Below are 24221 nucleotides of genomic sequence, written 5' to 3' on the forward strand. Positions count from 1 at the left end.
GGATTTTTGGAATTAATAATAGCACTGTAATACAATAATAATTCAGAATCTTAAGTTTTTTCATTGTATTGCACTTAAATAAAATTTACATCCTTGTCTTCTTGCCACATCGAAGGTACCCCCTCTCCTTGGGATCCAGGGAAATGCATTAGAAGAAAATTTTCCATTTTTTCTTTTTATTTCATTTTTGACACACAGGTGCTATGCTACAGAACTTGTGGTTTTATCAGACTTATTGATTAGTCCAAGGATTGACATTTATATGAAGTTTTTGTATGATTTGTTTATTAGCAACATTATATTTTCTGCATTCTAATATCCTTAAAACATTGACAGTGCAAATTTTCTAGTGTGATACAACATGCACAGTGTGTCAATATGTCAGTAAAAGCATTTTAGTTTGACCAAATTAAATAAATAATGCCACTCACCTTCTTTTATTTCTTTTCGAGTCAAATCTGCACTTCCCTTGGTGGCTCTTGCAACCATATTTGTAAATCCTATGCCAACCTGAAGGAGCTTGTAATCATCGTCAGCTGTCATTGGTTCTGGTGTTAATCCAGAAAGGTACAAGCACTTCCCTGTAAGAACAGAAGAGGGAATTTATCTAAGATATTTCAGAAATGAAATGCAGTTTAAATTTAGAACACAGAAACATCATCAAAAATTACTGCATGCAAGTTGCATTTGATATGGTGGCCATTATCATCACTTATTAGATCCATGCTTAATGAAGTTAAAACAGTAAATCAACGTAAATGTGTGCCCTTCTTGCCAAATAAATATTTAATTTACTTCTGATTTCTGAAAATATCCATTACTGCACTGTCTGGTACATGAGGAAAACTGCGATATTCCACATGGTACAACTAAATAAAGAATACCTCCGTGTAAAACTAAAGAAAGAATACCTAAGAATAAAGAAGCATAGATCAAAAAAATATTCTTGTATGTTAAAATATAGTGTAGTCCTTTTATTTGTTTATGTTTAAGTCACATTCAGAACTGCAGTGGGGCTGTTAAGTCATACAAGATACATCTCTGCAGTAGATGCAAAGACGAGTAACATGACCTAGTTCAGTACTGCTTGGAGAGGATCAGGAATCAACAATTTTGCCACCTAAGCATGAACAGCATCTTCAGCTATTTGATGAGGAGATATGTAAAACTTAATAAACTACAGATTGATGTTTATATTCACTCAGAATATTTCTGCAGCTAATTCCCACTGCTGCAGTTCAATATGATAACAATACTGTCTTCTTCTGGTAATGTTTACCCAGGTCACCCTGGGACATAGTGCATTAGTAATGCCTTAAGATTATGAATAATAGAGAATTACATCATTTCCACATGTACTGGTCAGTAGTAGAAAACGAGAAATGATTCCTCAAAATTTATGGCCCTTGGAAAACAAAAGGTATTAACGCACATATATCTCATATATACACTGAAGCACTTGTGTAACATCTACAGCATCAGCAGGTTAATACTGGTATGCCTTACCTGCCAGGTATTGTTAACCAGTGGATAACATTGTAATAAAAAAGAAAAGAGTGACCCAAAGAGAGAAAAATGAAGGACAATATGGTCATGGGTTTGGGTTGTACAAGAGTGTGGTCAGCAATCAAAAGTAAGGCCTTCATGTAGCACATTTAAACCTTATTATACATGGAACACTACCTCAGTTGAACAAGGATGACGGGAAGAAACACCCAGGATCTGTTCGAAGAACCACCCCTCAGCTCAAATGTTGTGAGTTAGGCAAACTACGGCACACTCAAGACAGTCAGTCAAGGATTTGAACTCCATGACTCCCAAGTAGTGTTCTAGTATCTTAATCACTACATCACTTTGCTGCGTTAACGTGCCCAGAACTTTAGTGGCAGCAATAATAAGTCAACTGGTTACAGAAATAGTTGCAATGCCTGCACATTGCCAATCCGAATTAAATCAATAGGTACCTAATATAACACCAGCAGTGGATGAGAAGCATCCATATGCAATAAATTTCTAGTTCTCAGTAAGTAAAAATTGTAGGTGACTGTATGGCATCAACTGATAACAAAAAATTATATTTCAGCATTTCAACCACACACCAAATAACACTACCCAGTATTCAGTAGTGTTGTTGCAAATGCCACTGAGGTTTGCATTTGATTTCATTTTTTTCTGTTGCTAATAATGATTAAGATTTGGGCAGTTTTATTTTCACATAATGAAAAAGGTTTAACAGGCAGGTAATGTTGTTTTGTTTTTACAGTACATTTCAAACACAATGACACAAAACTAAATTATGAAAATGTGCTTCAGAGATTCATTTTAAATAAGGAACACTAAACTTCCCTCCGTGGAACAAAGAAACAAAAGGGGGGGGGGGGGTAATCTGTCTGAAAAGCCAGTACTGATATGAATTATGCAACAATACAGTTAAACTTGTTAACAACTTCTAACACATCAATCAATTCTAGAGTCCAATCTCAGTCAGCTAGTGAAATATCTGACGACAACAACTAAAAATAAACAGGGGAACTAATAAGGATTCACAATCTTTTTGAAAAGGAAAGGTATTAAAAATAAGAACCTATATCGGTAACAATAATAAATTTGCAGTACTGACTACAGACTCCTGGTATGTGTTGACACCATACTCTATGACTCAGAAGCCATTACACACGAGTTGTAACTGCTGTGACTATAGATCCATTGGGATTTAGCACTGTTCACTCGTCTGGTCAAAGTCTCTGGGTCCTAGCATGCCAGTGTTCTATGGCTATGGTTTTTAGAGGCTGTATTGCCACATGGAGTTCCTGTGACACTGGTCTTCTGGACTGAGCGAAAGAAAGTTGGGAGTAGTACATTGGGAGCACTGGACTGACTGATATTTACGTACCTGCACCATAATATGCAAAGAGTGCTTAAACAGACAAGAATATGAACATAGACAACACACTCCTTCTACCACTTATTATTCAGGAACAACAGAAATTAAACAACATCATTCAGGACACAGTAATGTGATCAGAAACAAAGCAAAATTAACAAAGACTAAATGGAATTAAAATCAGAATATACAGCAGGGAGGAAATTGAGGTGTTGCCTTAACTGTAAACTAGAAGATAAAAAAATAGTATTAGAGAGACTGAAGGAAGAGTATGATCAATGTTAAAAATAAACAAAAAATATTTCATGGAAATCATACAAACCTAGATAGCAACATTCTTGTGTTCTAATGACAAGGCAGGAGACTTCTATCAATAGTCATAGAAGCTTAAAAATGACAACCTACCCACTACCACATAATGATCGTAGACTTTAATACAAATTTAGGGTAAAAACTAAAGAACGATTCTTGATTTGGAAAATTTGGGCATGAAATCAGATATTACAAAAGCTATACATGAAGAGAATTTGTCAAGTACAAAAAGTTTGTCATACATATTGTTCCAGAAGTGTGTGTGTGTGTGTGTGTGTGTGTGTGTGATGATGATGATGATGTTTGGTTTGTGGGGCGCTCAACTGCGTGGTTATCAGCGCCCGTACAATTTCCCAATCTTTGCTCAGTCCAATTTCGCCACTTTCCTGGATGATGATGAAATGATGAGGACAACACAAACACCCAGTCATCTCGAGGCAGGAGAAAATCCCTGACCCCGCCGGGAATCGAACCCGGGACCCCGTGCTCGGGAAGCGAGAACGCTACCGCGAGACCACGAGCGGCGGACGTGTGTGTGTGTGTGTGTGTGTGTGTGTGAGAGAGAGAGAGAGAGAGAGAGAGAGAGAGAGAGAGAGATAGAGAGAGAGAGAGAGAGACTAAATGGAACTGTCATGGAACTATATTTTACCAGAGAAAAAAAAATTGTTCAGAATTTAATGATTTTAAGCCACTTTAAAATTTCAAGCAATCACAGACTACAAATAGGCAGATTAAAAACAGATACACAGTTAGAAAAAAAAAAATACTTAAGTTGTCCTTTATTCAAATGCAGGTCTGAATGCCAGTGTTTTATGAGGCATAATCCTGTTAGAGGTGGTATGCTCTCACCTTCTTCTGACCTTTGAACTAGCTAGATAAGCCAGTTATAGTTGAACTCACAATTTGTGGACTCAACAATGATCCAACTTGTCACTTCTCATAAATGTAAATCTTTATGAGCAATGAAAGAAATGATATGTGACAGAAAAAATTGTTTGACCAACTGATGATTGAACTCCAAAAATTTGAATTTTTAGCCGGATAGTTATCCACTTAGCCACCAACGAAATTCATCAGACCGAAATCAGAATATGGAGGTATAGTGATCAAATCAAACAAGTTCAGCATCTCAGACAATGTAGATTACTCAGAGAGACAAAATGGTCAACTATTTAACAAAGGTACTTATGAAAACAGCATACAGGTGTTACTGTTATGAAGAATGCATAAGAAAAGACAGTCTCAAATGCAAGGATGGAGCTAAAAGAAAAGGTAAGAGTTTCAAGTAAATGTTAATAGGAATATGACAATATTCAAAATTAAAAATATTCTGAAATATCATTGAAAGGATGTCAGAGAATAAAATGAAAATTTGGCAAAAGAAACAATAGTAAACAGCAAGAATATGAAGTGAGTGCAGCACAAATGGTAATTTGCAAGTCTCGGGTGAAATTATGGAATGGAGCAATGAGAATGTACAGTATCACTTTACTTGGGATTAATAGATTTTGAACAAGATTTTTATTCAGTTTCTACAGAATCTGGTACTGACAGCCTTGAGAAACAAGGTATTAATTCAACCTATGTTAGTAAAGTAAAGAATACAGCAAGTGGCTCTTTCCTAAGAGTTATCAGGTGCATTTTCTCGGGTGTTTCAGCATATATTGGCAATTTATTTTTTTCATTGAGTAGGTGAAGTCAGTTTACATGAATACTGTTCATCATTCTGTGCCAATGGAAAGCATCAGTAAGTTTTCTGTTACAAGCAAACTGATTTTTAAAGCGCAGTTTCGAGTGCCTATTCAATAGAGCATCAGTCTAGCGCAATATTTGTTTTTATCAATATGTATTGACATAGACAGTAAAACAGGAAGAATAGCCAGTACTCCAGCAGCGACTGAGTAGCGCTGCTCTGTGGCAGAAGTGGACAGCACAGGGGAGAGCAGCACACAAGTCGCTGCTGGAGTAATGGTTATTCTTAGTGCTTCATTGTCCCTGTTTGTACAAATCAATAAAACTAAAACCACACTAGACCAACTTGGGACAGAAAACTGAATAGGCACATAAAATTCTGCTCCAAAAAATTTTTTGTTTGTAACAGGAAGCAAACCTGCACTTTCCACTGACACTGGGTGTTGCCTGAAAGTAGTATTTGTCAGGGCTGACTCCAACTACACAATGAAAAAATGAAACTGTAAATCTCTGGCAACACTAGAGAAAATGCACCTGACAACTCTTAAGAAAATCACCTGGTATGTATCAATGCTACAGCTCCCATGACTAGACCCCAAAGCAGCCCAGTGGAATTGGGCAGAGAGATTCTATGTCACTAAAACTATTGTCAGCAGCTCTAGAAGAAATATTCAGATCCCTAAATGAAGCAGAAATATCTGTCAATAATCATATCTGAACCACCTTTGTTTTACTGATGGCATTTTATTGTTTGTATCTAGTGTAGCTATACTACAACAGCAAATGGAAGAATATAACACAGCAAGTTGGAAAGTTGGCCTGAAAATCATTAATAATATGACTAAAATAATTATACCAATTAACAATTCAGTTGATAAAATTCTGTATTTAGGGCAGGTGAAAACAACAACTGACTGGACAGGAAAAGAAAAACAGAACAGTATATATAGTCTACAGTACTTGATAACCTAAATAGAGTCTTCAACATCAAGTTTCTGGTGTGCCTGAAACAGAAAATTTCTGGGGTAGTGCAGCACCGCCATTCATCAATTAACACAATGCTACCAAGCAGTCGTTGCTTCACAATGATGGGACAACTCCAAGCACAGCTGTTTGTGGTGTCGAGTTAATGGCAGCTTACCAGACCTCACTTACTATAGTTTTTCATTGCCTGCAGACGAGAATACACAACAGTTGTGCTTGATTAAAAGAAAACCTTCTACAACTGAATAATGTAGCACAATTTTCTGTAAATATGTGGTGCTATATTATTGGTAACAAATTAATTGTTGCTCATGTCCCATGACCTTGACTCACACGTGACAATGCCTAATGCTCTTACAGTAGAAGTTATCACAATTACTGGAAGACACATACACTTGATTACAGTCATTGATACATTATTCGTGCAAAACGGCAGGTGGCTTGTAGCCTCTGAGATACCAGAGCTTAACCAAGTGGATTACTTTCAATGGTACCACTTGAAAAGTGTGGTGTACAAGATAGTAACTGCAGGTTTCACTGAAATGCAGTAAATCATACACTAACTATACCACAAATATTGAAACATATGTAGATGATTACACATGTGTAATGCTTTTTTCCTGGTGAAAAGGTTCTTCATTCTAGTCTTTGATTTCAAATTACAGTAACTGTAAATGGTTTCAGTCATTAATGATCTTCTTCACACCTCTGCACTCAAATGTGTTCACACGAAAGCTCTTTAAAAAGTTATGCCTAAACAGTAATGCCACTGTAGTAGGTATGTCAGTTGTTCTGCAGGACAAGTACAAGTATACTGTGACCACCTTGTATTTACCTTCAAGACATCTTCTATACTACACTAATTGTCATTAAAGTGTAGTGCTGACTGACATCAAAATTTCAATAGAATTCTTTGCCATGACTTTATGTAAGCATATTAGAATACAGAGATCTGAACACGATCATTGTCAACTGAAATCATTCTTTGATTGATGTCATCTTCCATGGTGACATCATCATATTTTATCTTCCTTCATGAGACAAATGGAGAGCACTCTTCTGGCTGGCAGCAAATATTTCTTACAAAAGGTTTCTTTTTCTGTAAGAGTATCAATTTGATATCTATATAATTCTGGTTCGAGCTGAATGAAATGGCAATTATATTTCACATAAAAAACACAATGGGCTAAAGCTGCAGTACATGTAAAGGTTGTTAAATGAAGGCATACAAAATGGCACTGTTCGTTACATTAGACAGCAGTATCTGTCTTTCCACCCTTTAACTTCCCCCCAAAGGTGCTAAACTGCAATTAACATCTGAGTGCATAATGCTACATTTTATACCCTCTCCGAATATCATATCAACTGCTGTATATCACCAACAGAAACCAAGAAGATTAATTCTTTGTGTACCAGTGGTTTCTGCTTGAAACCACCATTTTATTAATTTTTTTAAATACCAGTGCTTTCAGCATGAAACCACAGATACTGTTGCAAGACAGAGACATCTAATGGTGCAATGAAGTACTTCTACGAATGCAGTGCTTTGCAGCAGTTACTTATTGCGTTCAAAGCAACAGTCAGCACGGAGATTGTGCTACATGACTGTAGGAGAGTGTGACATGCTGTTTTCTTTTATTTTTCTTTTGTTTTTATATAGTGGCCATATTGAGGAGAGTCTTGACAGTGAAAGTTAAGTATATCTAAAGTCACTGTAACATAAATGTGTGTTTGAACTACTGCTTTTATGAATGGTTTTGAAATGAAACCACTGGGGCAATACATAGTTTCAATATAAAATTTATTAAATTTTAGGCCCATTTCTGCTTGATGTTTATGACTGTAATTTGTTTTAGGTGTTATGAATTGATGTGATATTTTATCTAGGAAAAATGTGAATTTGCCTTTCAAATATACCACATGAAATAATGGCTAGCTGAAAACAGCATGTTCTTGTGGTTCGAAAGTGAAATCACCTCCTTAAACCAACTGACTGTTCATTGGTTGCAAGTTTCTTTTTGTATCCATTTCGTACCATGATAATAAAGTTTAATTTTGTGAAATATTTCGAAATTATATATTTTTCCATATCGTTGGGACTCACAGGGTTAACAACCATTTGTTATGGTCTGTTTAAACCACAGACTATTTTTGCAATTCATTCTTATAAAGAAAATATTTTGGCAGCAAGAATTATTCACTAAACCATGACCTAAGCAACAGAGGAATTATTGTTTGCAAATACACCATATGTTTCACTGGGAAGTTCCTGTATACATTTCCATATCACTATACATTGTGGGGGAACTGATGACCTCCGATGTTAAGTCCCATAGTGCTTAGAGCCATTTGAACCATTATACATTGTGGTGACAAAATACGGCTGCATAAGGAGAATTAACAGACTCTGAATGTGGAATGGTAGTTGGAGCTAGACACACGGGACATTCCATTTCGGAAATCATTAGGGAATTCAATATTCCGAGATCCACACTGTCACAGGCATTAACTCTCACCACAGAACACAGTAGTCAACAGCCTTCACTTAACGACTGAAGCAGCAGTGTTTACGTAGAGTTGTCAGTGCCAACAGACAAGCAACACTGCATGAAATAACCATAGTAATCGAAGTGGGACATATGAAAAATGTGTCCATTAGGGCAATGAAGCAAAATTTGGCATTAATGGGCTAGGGCAGATTAACAAGTGAATTCCTTTGTTAACAGCACATCATCACCTGCAGTGCCTCTTAATGGCTTGTGACCATATCGGTTGGACCCTAGACCACTGGAAAACTGCAGCCTGGTCAGGTAAGTCCCAATTTCAGTTGGTAAGAGCTGATGGTAGGGTCTGCGTGTGGCACAGACAACACAAAACCATGAACCCAAGTTGTCAACAAGGCACTGTGCACTGAACAGATAATTGAAGGGAAATTGTTATGTTCGACTTCTTGGACACCATTTGCAGCCATTCACGGAATTCATGTTCCCAAATTATGAAGGAATTTTTACGGACAACAATGCATCATGTCACAAATGTTCACAATTGTTTTGTAGAACATTCTGGACAATGTGAGCGAATGAATTGGTCACTCAGATTGCCCGACATGAATCCCATCAAACATTTGTGGGACATAATCGAGAAGTCAGTTCATGCACAAAATCCTGCCCCTTCTAAATTTTCGCAATTATGGATGGCTATAGGGGCAGCATAGCTCAATATTTCTACAGGGGACTTCCAACAGCTTGTTGAGTCCATAACATGTAGAGTTGCTGCAGCACACCAAAAAAATAAGGGCCAACAAGATATTAGGAGGCATCCCATGACTTTTGTCACCTCAGTGTACCTATGTTGTGAACAATGAAGTTCCCGCCACAACTGCTCAGGGCATGCATGTGTGCTGCTTCTTTTGTTTCTATATACATCTTTCCAATGAAAACAACACATTGGATTCTATCAGTTGGGAAATCCTTTATAGAATTACACATCTGGTTGCATATTTCATAAGAACATGATTTTGTTTACTAAATGACAATGTGAAACTGTATGAGTGTATTTATAGAAATCATTAAGTACTGCATCAAATCAGTGTCACTATCCAGAATTTTCTGAAGCCTATTAATGAAAATGACAATGTGAGTTTGGAACAATCAAAGCTTGCAGAAATCATGTCAGTTTCAAGCAAAGAAGTGTTCACTTTCCAAAAATAATGAGAATACTATGCTGATAGTCCTCAACCACAAAAAAAAAAGGCTCTGAGCACTATGGGACTTAACATCTGAGGTCATCAGTCCCCTAGAACTTAGAACTACTTAAAACATAAGGACATCACGCACATCCATGCCAGAGGCAGGATTCGAGCCTGCGACCGTAGCAGTCGCGCGGTTCCAGACTGAAGCGCCTAGAACCGCTCGGCCACAACGGCCGGCCACATGACACACCCAGAACAGAAAGGTAGAGGGAAGGGGCGGGGACTCTGTTGTCAGCAGTTAACCGAAAGATTATATGAAATAAACAGTATATAATTATGTCAATTTGTGTACATGTAGCTTCTGGGAGAACATGATTGTTCTGAGTCTGAATAAACTCAGCTCTAAAGCGGTAAACATAATTATGGAATTAAATCAGTTCAATTTACCAGTTGAGCATAAAAATGAGGCACATTTCTTTGCCTTACAAGTTTTAATTATTACATCCCAACAGTCTCTACTGAGGAGGTATCACGTATTTGACTATCTGTTAACTGGTTAATGTTATTGCATATGCCTCAACGTTTTACACGCAAACTGTGTAGACCCAAACATTAGCACATGTTGGATATAATAATAGAAATCTGTTGTTAATTCAATGGTAAAGTGCAGTCCACTTCAGGTGTACCTAACTATCTGGAACATAAGTGCACTGTTTATCATACTATTAAACTAAGTAGGCACCTAATGATGTTAAGAAAGTCTGTCATTTGGGTAACACATTAGATAACATCAGTCCCATTTGTAAAATACAAATGACACACAATGAGTATTAGGTGACATCCATCCCACCAGTAAAACACAAATGACACATAATGGGTGTACACAAGACTGTACAGATGGGAAATGAGAGCCCTCCTGTGTGTTAGAAGCAAATAAAATGTTTGTCAGATACAAACAATATCAATGCACTATGAAACTATTATTATATCTTAAGCACATGGGACATCATATAATGTTAGTATGGCATAATATAAACCTCACAACAAAATCCTAACAAGGCATTCTAGGGCTCTGGGAATGTGTGTGACAAAATAATGAAATGTCTCAGCTCAGTCAAACTCAAGTAGTGATAAGCTATACAACTTAAGGAAATAAAAAACACAGCATAGCTAACACATGCATGCCTGCAGGGGACACAGTAACCATTACATTTAATGTACATTTAAACTGCCACAGGTTAAGTATTATCAGATTTATTTGAGCGTGTTTCCTCACCAGATGCTTGCATCTTCATCTGATGTGCAAAACTAGTCAAATAAACCTACAGTCAGTTATCTGAACATAGAGAATTAACACTTTAATGATGGAACATCAAAGCATGACAGTTTTATAAACAAAGGCAGTTCTAGTCGAACTGACAGATAAGCTGAATATAGCTTAAGCAGTCGAGACACGCTTCCTTTTGAAACCCGTTATGCTACTTACTTTAGTTGGTATTACTCTGATAAATCAGCTGAAAAAACAGTCTGCAAGAATGTAAAACAACTGAATGACCACTCAAATGCTGTTACACAGCTATTTTCTGCATTATGACCACTGGACAGAGTCCACCAATACTACCCCCCTGTGAATTGTCACAGCAATTTATCCACTATTTTTTATTCAAAAATTTGACATGAAAGGTACATTGAAGTACAATGAGTATTTATTGCTCCTAAGGAAATAGTATTACAGTATTGTTTATATTAATGTTAACAAAGAATCGTAATTACACAAGCATAGAAAGAATCTAAACCACAGAATCAGAAGGCAACTGAAGTACCCATCTCATAATAATGAACTTTATGAATATGGTACTGGAAAATCCTAAATGGAATACATATACGAGGGTGATTTGACAAGTCTGATAAATTTCCATGAAAGAATGGAACATTTTTGTACATTTTCATGTTTGGCAAGCTTTAGGAGACCAAGGATCATATGTACAGTGTACAGTTCATTGTTGACAGCCCTCTGAATTGGTCAGCGTGTTGACTGCGACAGAAAATGGAGGAAACTGAGGTTTGTGCTGTTACTCAACATTTTCATTTGAAGGGTTGGCCTGCCCCACAAATCAAAACTGTACTGGTTGAAGTTCAAGCAGACTCTGCACTGTCGTTGAAGACCAGTTACTTTTTGGACTGGTGAACTTTTAACACGGTCGGACAAGCACCGACGATGTAGCATGCTGCTGCTTGAGGTCACCACAAAGGAAATCATACAAAATCCATGACATGGTAAGGCAAGACCGTCAAATAAAAATTCACGAGATTGCTGTGACTGTATACATCTCAGTCGAATGAGAGCATAATATTCTGCACGGAGAATAGACTACGAAGAAGCTGTGTGCGAGATGGGTGCTGCAATTGCTCACAGCTGACCAAAAGCGAATCAGGCACAACCTTTTAACACAATGTCTGGCGATGTTTAATCACAATCTGCAAGACTTTTTGCAACAATTTGTGACTGTTGAGGAAACCTGGATTCATCATTACACAACAGTCAAAATAGCAGTCAAGACAATGGATAAAGGCTGGTGAAAATGCAGTGAAGAAACTGGTAAGGTGATGAGCATTGTTTTTTTTTTAAGGACTAATCCTCACATATTACTTGGAAACAGGCATTACTTGGAAACAGGCATAACTGTGTTCTACTGTGCTTCACTGTAGAATTGTTACAAACTTGTGCTGGCTCAAAAAAAGTTCAAGGTTGGCATGGAAAAAAGTGCTCTTTCACCAGGATAATGCACCATCTCACACATCAGTGATAACAATGGCGAAAGTGCATGCATGAATTAGGCTTTGAATTGGTTCTTCATCCATCCTATTCACGAGACCTAGCCTCAATGACTTCTTGTTTTGTAACTTGAAACTTTGGCTTGTTGGAAAGAAATTTTCATCAAAGGCGGAAGTGAGAGTTGCTGGCAACAGTATTTTGCAGAGTTTAACACAACCTATATTTCCGAAAGGATGAAAAAGCTGGAGGGTCACTGGATGAGTGTACTTCCCTCAAACGAGACTATGTCAAGAAGTAAGGTGAGTTGTTTACAAAACAAACATTGTTTCTTTCTTTCTTTCTTTTTCTTTTCACCAGACTTATCATAATACTCTCATAATGGAACAAGTAAAAGTAACCACTCATCATATAGTTTAGGTGTCGACCAGTCAAAAGGCACATCAACAGGATTGAAAATGTTTCTGATCTTTCAATGACAAGCATCTGGTGAGGAAACATGCTCAAATAAATGTAATAATACTTAATCTGTGGCAGTTTAAATGTACATTAATATAATGGTGCGCACACACACACACACACACACACACACACACACACAGAGAGAGAGAGAAATACGCTTGGGCTGCAGCATCAGGACAATGTAGGTTTTTTTTTTTCTTTGTCCGTGTGTGTGTGTGTGTGTGTGTGTGTGTGTGTGTGTGTGTGTGTGTGGTTGTGTGTGTGTGTGTGTTTTGTATTATTTAGCTCCAAGGGAAGGACACTGCCCAAATGTTTAGTGATGTTTTCCCACTTGTTGTTTAAGTGCCTATTGAACACTCAATGCCTCAACTATACTGTGAGGGGTTACCTTTACTCCTGGCACTACATGTAACAAAATACTTACAAGTGATGAAAGACAATGGAATAATAGTGGGGAGGCCTTTGTTAACAACTTTGCAAGGTTGTACTCAAATTTCTAAATAATTTATTTTCTCCTTAGGCAAATTTTTAGTATGTTAAATGGTATGTAGCCCCATCACAACATTTTATCATTATTTATCATCACATTGTTTTTTCTGATTTGTCCCATGACACAATGTGCTTTTCTCCATGATAATTTATGATTCAAAGACCAATCAATAAAATTGAATAAAAAAGATAAATTGTAAATTTAATGGCAGTCTGAACAGCAGCAGCAGAACCAGCAGCAGCAAGAACAACAACACATCTTACATATGATTTGTCAATCAGCAGCTGTACGAAATATAATTCCAAATTATTCACTGAATGCGAATTTCATGTCGTCAGCTGCAATGGGTATAGATGTACTACCCAGCTGTGTTGTATGAAAATCCGAGTTGGACTAGGACTCAAATTCGGATTTCCCGTTTTTCTTGAACAGTCAGCTTAACTATTTTGACTATCCGTGCATGGTTTCTGACCCAATCCAAAACTCCATGTCATTGTCCACTTCTTTATATATTGTGGTCTTATGTTTGTCTTCCTTTAAGCTTGCAACATTAATTCATTTCCATTCAAGGAGAATGACACTACTACAAGTAATAATAAGCTGAGATGATGCATAGAACAATAAAAATGGTCTTGATTCCTGATGATAGTGTCATTCTCTCTGAGCAGGAATCAAGTAATGTAAAGAGCTTAAAGGAAGATGTACATAAGACTATGATATAAGGAAGTGGACAATAAGATATGGTGGTTCAGATTAGGCCGGGGAGCACTCATGGAGAGCCAAAAGGGTTAATGTGATTGCTCACAACAGGTGGGAAATCAGGGTTTGAGTCCTGGTAAAGCTCAAATGTTCGTATGTCACAATTAAGAAATACATCTATGCTCATTGCAGCTGACATAATGAAATTCACACAAAGCAAATAATTTGGAACAACAATGTATCTCTAGATGTCGAAACATTTTTGTTCTCACATGGAAAGTGATGAAGCATAAGAATTTAAAAGCAGTTACTACGAAAATATATAGGGGAAATGTGCTGGTAATGACTGATAAATGACAAACAAATTAACATGACTGAATTTAAACCTTGTAAAAAGAACATACATTATCTGGTCAACCAAAATAATGATGATGATGCATGTATCTTTTGCATCTACAATCAAGTCTACTAAACTATAAGATGGACAAGTCATCTTGATGAATACTGATCATATTGAAACAAAAAGTTACTTTCAAAAGAGGAAACAATGGGACCTAAATAACGTGGCAGCCAATTGGTGATGTTGAGTGTACATTTAAAAAGGACTTGGGAAGAAGAAAAAAAGTTCTGTTTGTACTGATCATTATTATAATTTTTATTATTAATGTGAATTTATTTATTTAGCATACAGCATATAAACTTAAGTGCAACTAAGGTACATGAATTGTATAATTTTATAAAATAAATAGAATTAAAACATTAAATCTACAAATTAATATCTATTTTTTTCATTCATTCAAGGGCTACCTCTCTCACTTTGAAGAAATCTTCTAGATTTCCATGGTAAGCTCGCCTGATACAACTTGTTACAATCTATCTGAAGGCCTGATGTTTACTGCCACAGTCACACTGAGAATAAGAAACCTTCCCCCAGCAGTGTAGGCTTTCTTCACAGATGCCATTGCCTCTAAAAATCTTGTTAATTGTCTTCCAAGCACAGCATGGTAACTCCATGCTGGCTGTTCATGAACCAGGTCTTATATTCCTCATGGGCAACATTATTATATGTTTCTCACCATTTCCTTCTCATGTTGCAATCCACTGCTTGCAGTGATTCTGCCAATATATATAACTGCCTGCATCTTCATTGGCTCAGTACAGCAGGCACATCACAGTGTGTAGAAAGCTGGGGAACTTTAATTAATTTTTCATATTCTTTCAGAAGGGCATTCACCACTCAGATTCCGTATGATGTTGCTGTACAATCTCTGCTATACTGTGGTGTTTTCTATGTCTTCCTTTCAAGACAAGGTTGTAACAAGAGTTATTCTTAAATACTTTGGGAAGTCTTAGTGGCAGAGGACTTTACCATGAAAAGTGCCATTTAACTTTGTATTGGCCTTTATATTGTTAAGGTTAAAGAAGCTAACTCTGGTTTTCCAGATCGTCCACACAAATGAAGTTCCTCAGAGAGAGAGAGAGAGAGAGAGAGAGAGAGAGAGAGAGAGAGAGAGAGAATGTGTGTGTGTGTGTGTGTGTGTGTGTGTGTGTGTTTAATTTCCTAGGGAAGACCATTATTAAGTTTTTTCTGTCTGCTTAATTGATTGCCGAGGACAACTTGGAAGTCTCTCTCAGATTCTCATGATCCTAATTATGGTTTGGCAGTGTATAACACTTGCAAGTTTGTAGAGGAGTCCATGTTTACATATTGTATCATAGGCAGCTGTAAGATCAACAAAATTCACTGATATCGTGAAGATGTTGGGAAAAAATGACATTCAGTTTGCAGAGATGAGTTATTGAGTGGTATGTTTCTGATCCAACCACTTTCTTATCATAATCTGTGCTGAGGAGATCCTCGTATATATAAGCTAACAATACTAATAGTATGAATATATACAATACATCATTTTTTTCTATTAAAAAATTCATCAATGGAGTAGGAGGAGTTGGCCACTAGTAAGTCTTTCAGGTTAAACTGATCTTTATTTGTAACTAAATTTTTTTTGTTTGCTGGCAAATGATTGAAGATGAGTGTTCCTGAGTAGTGGACCCCTTTTTGAACTAAAGTAAGTGCTTTTAAGTCCTTGTGCAGATCATTTTTGTTCCTGGTATTGTATGTATGAACTGAGCTGTTTGTTGGAAAAAAAGAGATATATTATTTAGGACAAATTTCATTAAGGAGTAAATATACTGAGAGGCAGTAGTTAGTATACCCAGTTCTTTGAAGAGGTTTCTACAGGACGTCCATGAATTTACTCCACAAATAATATGTATTACAAACTTTTGGACTCTGAAAACTTTTGTTTGACTTGAAGAGTTACCCCAAAATATTATACCATATGACATTATGGAATGAAAGTAGGCAAAGTATGCCGCTGTTGGCGGCATTAAATGACCAAGTGTTCATGTATTGTCAATGTTCACCAAATGCCGTCCGTAACATCTGAAGATGGCCTTTGAATGCCGAGACCGATCTTTGAGTTCTTACAGGTTTATGGACTCATATGTGAAAAAATAATATTTTTATGCCTGAAGGTAAATTTGTTTATTAATTTAGAGAGATCTGCTTCAGCTATAGTAATATTTATTCAAACGATGGCCCATTTTGGGATTTTACCCATCTTCAGGTATATGAAATTATTGTGTTTGGTAATACATAATATGTGGTCAGGTCAATCAGTGCAATAGCTTCAACCACTGCATGTCAGCAGGAACTGTCCACTGCCGGGCAGCCACTTGATAGGAACACTAATCCAGGTAAAGATGATTTGCAATAAACAGAAATTAACATAAATATGGTTGCTGTTTAAAAAGCTCTAAATATATCTTTCTTTCCCACCAGAGGTTCTGGCGAACTTTTGAAGTACCCATAAAGCAGAATTACGGCCCAAGATAACCTCAGAGTGTCTTATCATGTCTGATGCTTTCAGGTCTCTTTAACGTTAACATGAGCTTTCCCTTGTTTATTCACAAAGTGTAAAATAACTGAAAATATTTAGCAGGAAATGAAAGAGTTGAAAAATCAAATTTTCACTTCCCTGAAGAATGTGTCTCACTCGTTCAGTCACATAACTATGTCTCCAGAGCCACAAATGACACTTCTGAATTTGTCAATGCTGTAACCCCCATTATTTATTTTAGTTGAAAATCTAGCCAAAGGACTTTCATAGGATTTGACGTAGCAGCTGCAATTGTTCAAATTATAATGAGACATATTACACATAGTATCAGAAGAGTAAAAAACATCTTGACCAAGTCATTACACAAGTTATTTCCTGCCTCAGTGCTACTGTTACCTCATGAACCATGCTGTATTACTTCCTTAAGAACATTTGCAAAATCTTGCTTGAGATAGTGGGCAGTCAGTTTGACAGGTTCCATCACATACACAATATATCATTAAGCTGACTGCATTTCAGTTTTTCTGGGTTAAAAAATATTACCCTACTTCTCCACAAGAATGGCCATTCAAAGTTTTTAAAATTTATGAATGGCTAGTAATATATTACTGTAATTCTTAGCTTACCAAGTTCTGCGCAAAGGACAATGGACAGCTAGTGATCTCCACAGTTATGATTAATTAACCAAGAGATTCTGTCCTTACATTTTAATATTTAATTCTACCACCATGTGTACAACATTTCACATGGTTAAATTAATTATTTTGTGACTGAATTGTGCTCACATTCCTTAAGATCCATACTGCGTCATAGGGAGTTTGCAGACAACATGCAATGAAGGGGCATGCGCTACATTGGATCTGAAGATGGTAAAACAAAAACGAGTTCTTGTTTGTGGTAGGACTAAACATGCCATGAAGCCCTACAGTGATAACTCTACAATCTTAGGAAGCAATCAGTTCCGTCTCCAACAGAAAATGACAGTGAACTGTTAATTAAACAATTAAAAACACAATGGATGAAACCAAAGACACATTTTCAGTGGTGTATAACATTCACTTTTTAAAATTGCCTACTGAGTTAAGTGTTTTGTACATCAACACGGGCACTTCACAGAAAACAATACAGTTCGTGATGTAGGGTACCCTGTACCACTACTTGTGATTTCTTTTCCTGTTCCACTCGCAAATAGAGTGAGGGAAAAATGACTGCCTCTTTGCCTCTGTATGAGGTCTAATTTCTTGTATCTTATCTTCGCGGTCCTTACCCACAATTCATATTAGTGACAGTAGAAACGTTCAGCAATCAGTTTCAAATGCAGGTCCTCTAAATTTTCTCAACAGTATTTCTTCAAAAGAATGTCACCTTCCTCCATGGATTCCCACTCGAGTTCCCAAAGCACCTCTGGAACACTTACGTGTTGTTCAAACCTACCACTAACAGATCTAGCAGCCGTCCTCTGAATTGCTTTGACATCTTCCTTCAATCTGACCTGGTACGGATTCCAAATACTTGAGCTGTACTCAAGAATAGGCCTATATGTGGTCTCCTGTACAAGCGACTCACTCTTTCGTAAAATTCTCCCAATAAACTGAAGTCAGCCATTTGCCTTTCCCACCACAGTTCTCACATGCTCATTCCACCTTATATCGCTTTGCAACGTTATGTCCAGATATTTAAATGACTTGATACTGTCGAGCACGGCACTAGTAATACTGTATCCAAACATTACAGGTTTGTTCTTCCTACCTATCTGTATTAACTTATATTTTTCTACATTTAGGGCTAGCTGCCATAAATCACACCAACTAGAAATTTTGTCCAAGTTGCCTTATATCTTCCTAAAGTCACTCAACTCTGACACCTTACCATACACCACAGTATCATCAGCAAACAACTGCAGATTGCTGCCCACCTTGTCCACCATATCATTTATTTTGTAGGTACATGAAGAGCTTATCCAAGCAAGGCAGTGTATGTGCAGGTGGCATGATGATTACTAGCTAGAAAGATTACATCCATCCAGTGACAACTGCCACCCACTGAGTATCTTATTCAAGCTAAGCCAATGCAAAATTTAAATGATCATACTGTTTATTAGGTAGTTAGATAGTATATTTCTTCACTTAAAAGAGAGGGGGGGGGGGGGGGAGAGAGAGAGAGACAGAGAGAGAGAGAGAAGAAGAGGAGAAGAGGAGGAGGAGGAGGAAGAAGAAGAAGAAAAATCAGGGCAAATTATACTTTTTAGAGCCAGCTCATTTTATTTCACTTTTTTAATGTTTTATTTATTAAATGTGAAATTAGGGCTGTAATTCACAATAATGTGTATTGCTTGGATAAGAACTGTACTTCCATTTAGCCAATCTACAGACTATTTTGACAATGACTATATCTACTTTATGTCTTTAGTAAAAGTCTAAGTCTTTGTTATATTAATTTTTCCTGTAAATTAACATTTCTATGAAAATACATGAAAAGCAGTGTTTTTTCTAAGGTTATTCTGAACGTAAATTTTCAATATGCTGTAAATCATTTGCATCAAAATATGATTAACTAGTGTAATGCTGATTTCTGTTGTGTTATCATGTTTCCTGATGTGTGTGTTCAATAACATCATAGAAATTTGCTTTTATACAATGATGTTTTTTTGTAGACATACAGAGGCTTATTTTCCGTCAACACTTTACACTGTTTTCTGCACTTTAGTAACAAAACACACACACACACACACACACACACACACACACACACACACACACCTTATAGTTTACTAGTATTCCACTTGGTAGTGTATGTTTTCGGTTTATAAATCTGTTTACAGTGGTAGAGTCATTTAACTAATGTCTTATTTCTTTTCATAACTCTTCAGTATATCACTATTCCAATATAGTTACTGATTTTTTCTCAATTCACACAGAATAATGTGTCTCAAAACTTTCTTTATGTTTCTTTTACTTCTGGATTTTCATCTCACTCACTTGTGAATTCCATCCCCACTTCTTGTTTTACATTCCTATGACATGTTCACGTGTCACACACCTGATGAAGCTTTCAAACCTGATGTTCTTAGGTAGACTGGATTTCTGACACTCAACACCTAGATATTTAGCAGTGTTACCAAAATACATTGAGGTGAGTGTGATTAAATGAGATAAAAGTTTAAAATTTTCACTGCAGATCATGAAACACATACATGATCATACTCATATATACATACACTTATAATGGTGCTACAGTGTACTGTCTCAGGTTTTATTTATTTATTAAAATGCTCAATACAGGTATGTTAAAAATCTTTCAGTCGGAATTTGGCTGCTTGATCATTAATTGGAAAATGTGTGAGCCAGTCACTCTGCTGCAACACACCAATATCTCCAATGTAAAAGCCAGTCACTCTGCTGCAACAGACTAATATCTCCAATGTAAAAGCGTAGGCCGGGGCCCAGACAAAAAATAAAATTAGAAACCATCTTTCACACTCACCTCACTGCTACTTAAAACTGAGATTAGATCCCCAGATAAAATTACTTCCTCCCTTTTATCAGAATATGATGCATTTTACTAAAATATGGTATACTGTAGTATACTGAAATTTGTACTCTATAGGTACAACAAACAGGTGGAACCTCAAGCTGAAGGAAAAAGCTAATGTAAATGAGCAATGTGCTACATAAACGCAAGTGATGAGCCTTTACCCCACCCCTGTATTGAAGAGAGGAATATCACAACATTTTGATAGGTGAATTTATTGTCGGCAATATGTCCCTCACTCATAGCCACACCTCATCCCATTAAACCATGATAATCTGGCTCAACAGTGAGATTACACCACCCTTGAGGCATATGGCACACTATTCAACAAGATGTTATTTTCCTTGGCTGCTGTATCAGCTTGATCAGTTCCCCTTAGTCCCATGTACTGGAGTACTCCAGCAGAACATAACCACCTCCTGTTGTGGCAGTAGAAGAAGTGTCCTGTATATTCTGGAAAAATACCAGGGAATAAGAGCATATGAGAAACTTATTCCCTTGGCTTTTCCCATCTGCTCCCGAGCCACATATAACAGCGCATGATACACTGTGAATGTATTTGGCAGATCCTGAAGATATGAGTAGGGAAAACTATTCACTTTGTTTTGCTCAATCTATATATACAATGTTAAAATTTTTTTGCTCATTTAAAACATTACAAAACAAATATCTAAAGATAGCATTTTCAGGACTTTCTTTTCTAAAATTGGTCAAATTTTAAACATTTATGGGCTTCTTCAGACTGCACAGTGATGATTTACTCCAACCTTGGTGTAATATTCACCTCACTCCACTGGAGAGCAAGTAACAGTGTAGTATTCAGGCACCTAAGGCTGTTTGCTTAATGCATCATGATTGCCATCTGTGTCAATTGGCAGCTCGCCAGCTTCAACACAGTGATTGAGAATTTCTCTCGTTCTAAATGCTACTGTGTGTGAAATAATTCCCTTATGCTGGACTGTACCCAGCATGTTCAGATATAATGGCATGGGACATTTGTACACCATGGATCTATAATCAAGTGAGACCCAAACAAAGCCTCTACAATACTGGAGCAGGCAGGCTTGATATCTTCCACATGCCCTATGAGCAATAAACTTTTAAATATTAAACAAATTTGTTGGTTTATTTCTGATGTCATTTAGATGTAGCAACAATGTAAGTTTCTGACATATATGAGAAACCTCACCATCTTTTTATAATTATGTCCTTTAATCTGAGTTCGAGAAGATTTAAAGCTCAATGGGAATGGTTGAAAACAATTCTGTCAAAAATGTGAAGCAACTATCCTTTTCATGATATTATTACAAACTAGTTATTAGTGATCATTCATCTAGCTTCCTAACAGTCATCTGTAGCTGGCATGTTATTACTGCAAGACTAACTATAAAGGAGAAAGTCATCCACCAATAAAAAACACTGAACTGGGACTTTTAATGTGGATGTAATACTACATCTGGCTATTAGAAAAAGGGTACACTTAAAACACTAGCATGAGAGACCATTCTCCTGTATCTTTCGACTTGATTTTATTTACACATTTTGGTGAGGGGGGAGGGGGGGGGGGAGGAGGAGGAGGAGGAGGAGGAGGAGGAGGAGGAGGAGGCAGACAAGGATGGGCCATAAGAAAACAGCCTCATAAGTGGAGCTGTCCAAGAATATTATGTCTCACAGTAGTATTGTAAATATTCTAAATAATAATAACAAAATAACTATTAGGTGCTGCTTGTGTAGGAAGGCATGTTGTCTAGTCGATTTCAGAAGGTTAAGTTTATACATCGCTACAACCTACATTGAAAGCAATTAAGGAGCTGCCTGAAGTCTTAGATCATGACAAAGCAGTGGCTAAGTATCCACTCAAAGGTCTTTCCCACTCAGCTGATAAGGGACACACTATGATAGAATTTGGGTATTTCCAGTGCTCTCCATGTCTATGGGGGAGAATTAAAGTAGCTAGCTTATATGAGTCACAAAGTTGTCTTATTTACTACATTAAGTTAAAAGATCAAGGACAATTTTCTTAGCATTTCCAATGAGATATGAAAACATGCTGCAATGGATTTTGTTGTGAACTAGTGTTATGCAGCTCTCACTAGAGAGAGAGTGGGCATTTATAGCATAATAATCGATTGAAGTATGGAGTTCTATAGAAACCATGGTTTCTTTTTTTCTTTTCTTTTTTCTTTTTGCTCTTATAGATTGGTCATGTTCACTTCCTTGACCAACCACTGCTACTATCTCAACAGATGGCCTACACCTTAACCTATGAAGAGCTTTACGTGTGTCCCTGGTTACCAAAAAAGCACTTATTATTCCATCAAGGAAGAGGGAGTTTTTAAAGTAGCCCTGAAGACTTTGGCATGAGTGACTCAGGGGCATGATAGATCTTGCTGGTGAAATGATCAGCTTATTATTTGATGCTGTTTTGGCGTTCATGTACAACAAGCTGATTGTGTAGTGTCCAGTTTGCCTTGTTGGTATGGTAGATGTATCCAGATCGGGAAGTGATCACCAGAGTGCATATCATTGAGTACTTCCTATTGAACATAAGAATAGATGAATGTTGGAGAAAGACCTTGCAGGAGTGTTGGAATGCATGCTCTGCCCCATGTGTAGAGTGCATAATGATTCTAACAAGCAGCAGTTCCCAACAGCTCAATCTTGTGTGCAGGTGTTCGTGCAGCTATATAGCACATGATGTGTGTTTAAAATCCCTTCGAAAAGGAATGGATGAGAGAGTTAAGCGATAAGGTTTTTCAGAGCCTCCTATTTCTTTTTTCTTAGGTTTTGTGTGTGTGTGTGTGGGGGGGGGGGGGGGGGGGACACGCACACATACGTGCTTGCGCGTGCAGGTAAAGGCTATGTATAGTCACTTTATTCAGCATGTGCACTAATTACTTGTAATTTGGTGTTTACAGGATGATATGAGATAAACCTGAATGTGTAGGCGTTTGTTTTATCTTCATTAATGATTTTAGTGCATTTGCTAACATTTTAGCCACAGCAGCACATGATGTTGCAAATACAGCACTTTGATAATGCAACAGGCCTTCTCTTTAATCTGAAATTAGTAAGAGGATCAAAATCATATATTCAGTCTGTCAGTGACCACAATGGCAGCAAGATGGGAGATGGCAGAGAGGAGGTCAAAATATGAACTTTGGGTTCTGATGTTTCACTGTGGAGGATTGTAATATTGATAGATACTGAAGTAAGCAATTGTGGAAAGTCATCTCATGTTATGGGACACCTGTAATATTCTACTCATGTTATGGCAAAGAACTTGGTCCTTTTGTAGCACCAATTTATCATAGGTAAATGGAGTAATGAAGGGTACCAAGTAACTGGAAAAAAGCACAGGTTATTCTCATTTCCAAGAAGGGTTGTTCTACAGATGCACATAATCACAGGTCTATATCATGCTTGATCATCTGTAGTAGAATTATAGGACACATTTTATGCTCAAACATTACAACCCTTTTGGAGCACAAAAACATTTTCTACAAAAGTTAACATGGATTCTGTAAACACAGGTCTAATGAGACTTAGCTCATTCTGCTCATCTAGGGAATCCAGAGTGCCATAGATAAGAGTGCCAAGAGTGATAACACAATTTTTAGCTTACAGAAGATATTATTAAAATTCCTCAATATCATTTACCACCCCCACCACCACCACCACCTCACCCTTGGAAATATGCATCCTTTAACTTTTGGCTATGAATTTCCATTATGTTTCTGCATTACACAATACACTTGTTGGAAGTTCAGGGTGTTATACTCTATGGGTATTGTCTATTC

At 37.0% G+C, this 24221-nt stretch overlaps 1 protein-coding gene across 2 annotated transcripts in view; it reads right to left on the bottom strand.

Moving 5' to 3' along the window:
• LOC126184925 (uncharacterized) overlaps positions 1–24221 on the bottom strand; it is a 207762-nt gene that overhangs the window by 41899 nt on the left and 141642 nt on the right. For both annotated transcript variants that reach the window (XM_049927597.1, XM_049927596.1), the window contains exon 5: positions 432–581. In XM_049927597.1, the coding sequence (XP_049783554.1) occupies positions 432–581 (150 nt within the window). The remainder of the gene's footprint in view (positions 1–431; positions 582–24221) is intronic.

Source organism: Schistocerca cancellata, chromosome 4, assembly GCF_023864275.1.
Source record: "Schistocerca cancellata isolate TAMUIC-IGC-003103 chromosome 4, iqSchCanc2.1, whole genome shotgun sequence".
Taxonomy (NCBI): domain Eukaryota; kingdom Metazoa; phylum Arthropoda; class Insecta; order Orthoptera; family Acrididae; genus Schistocerca; species Schistocerca cancellata.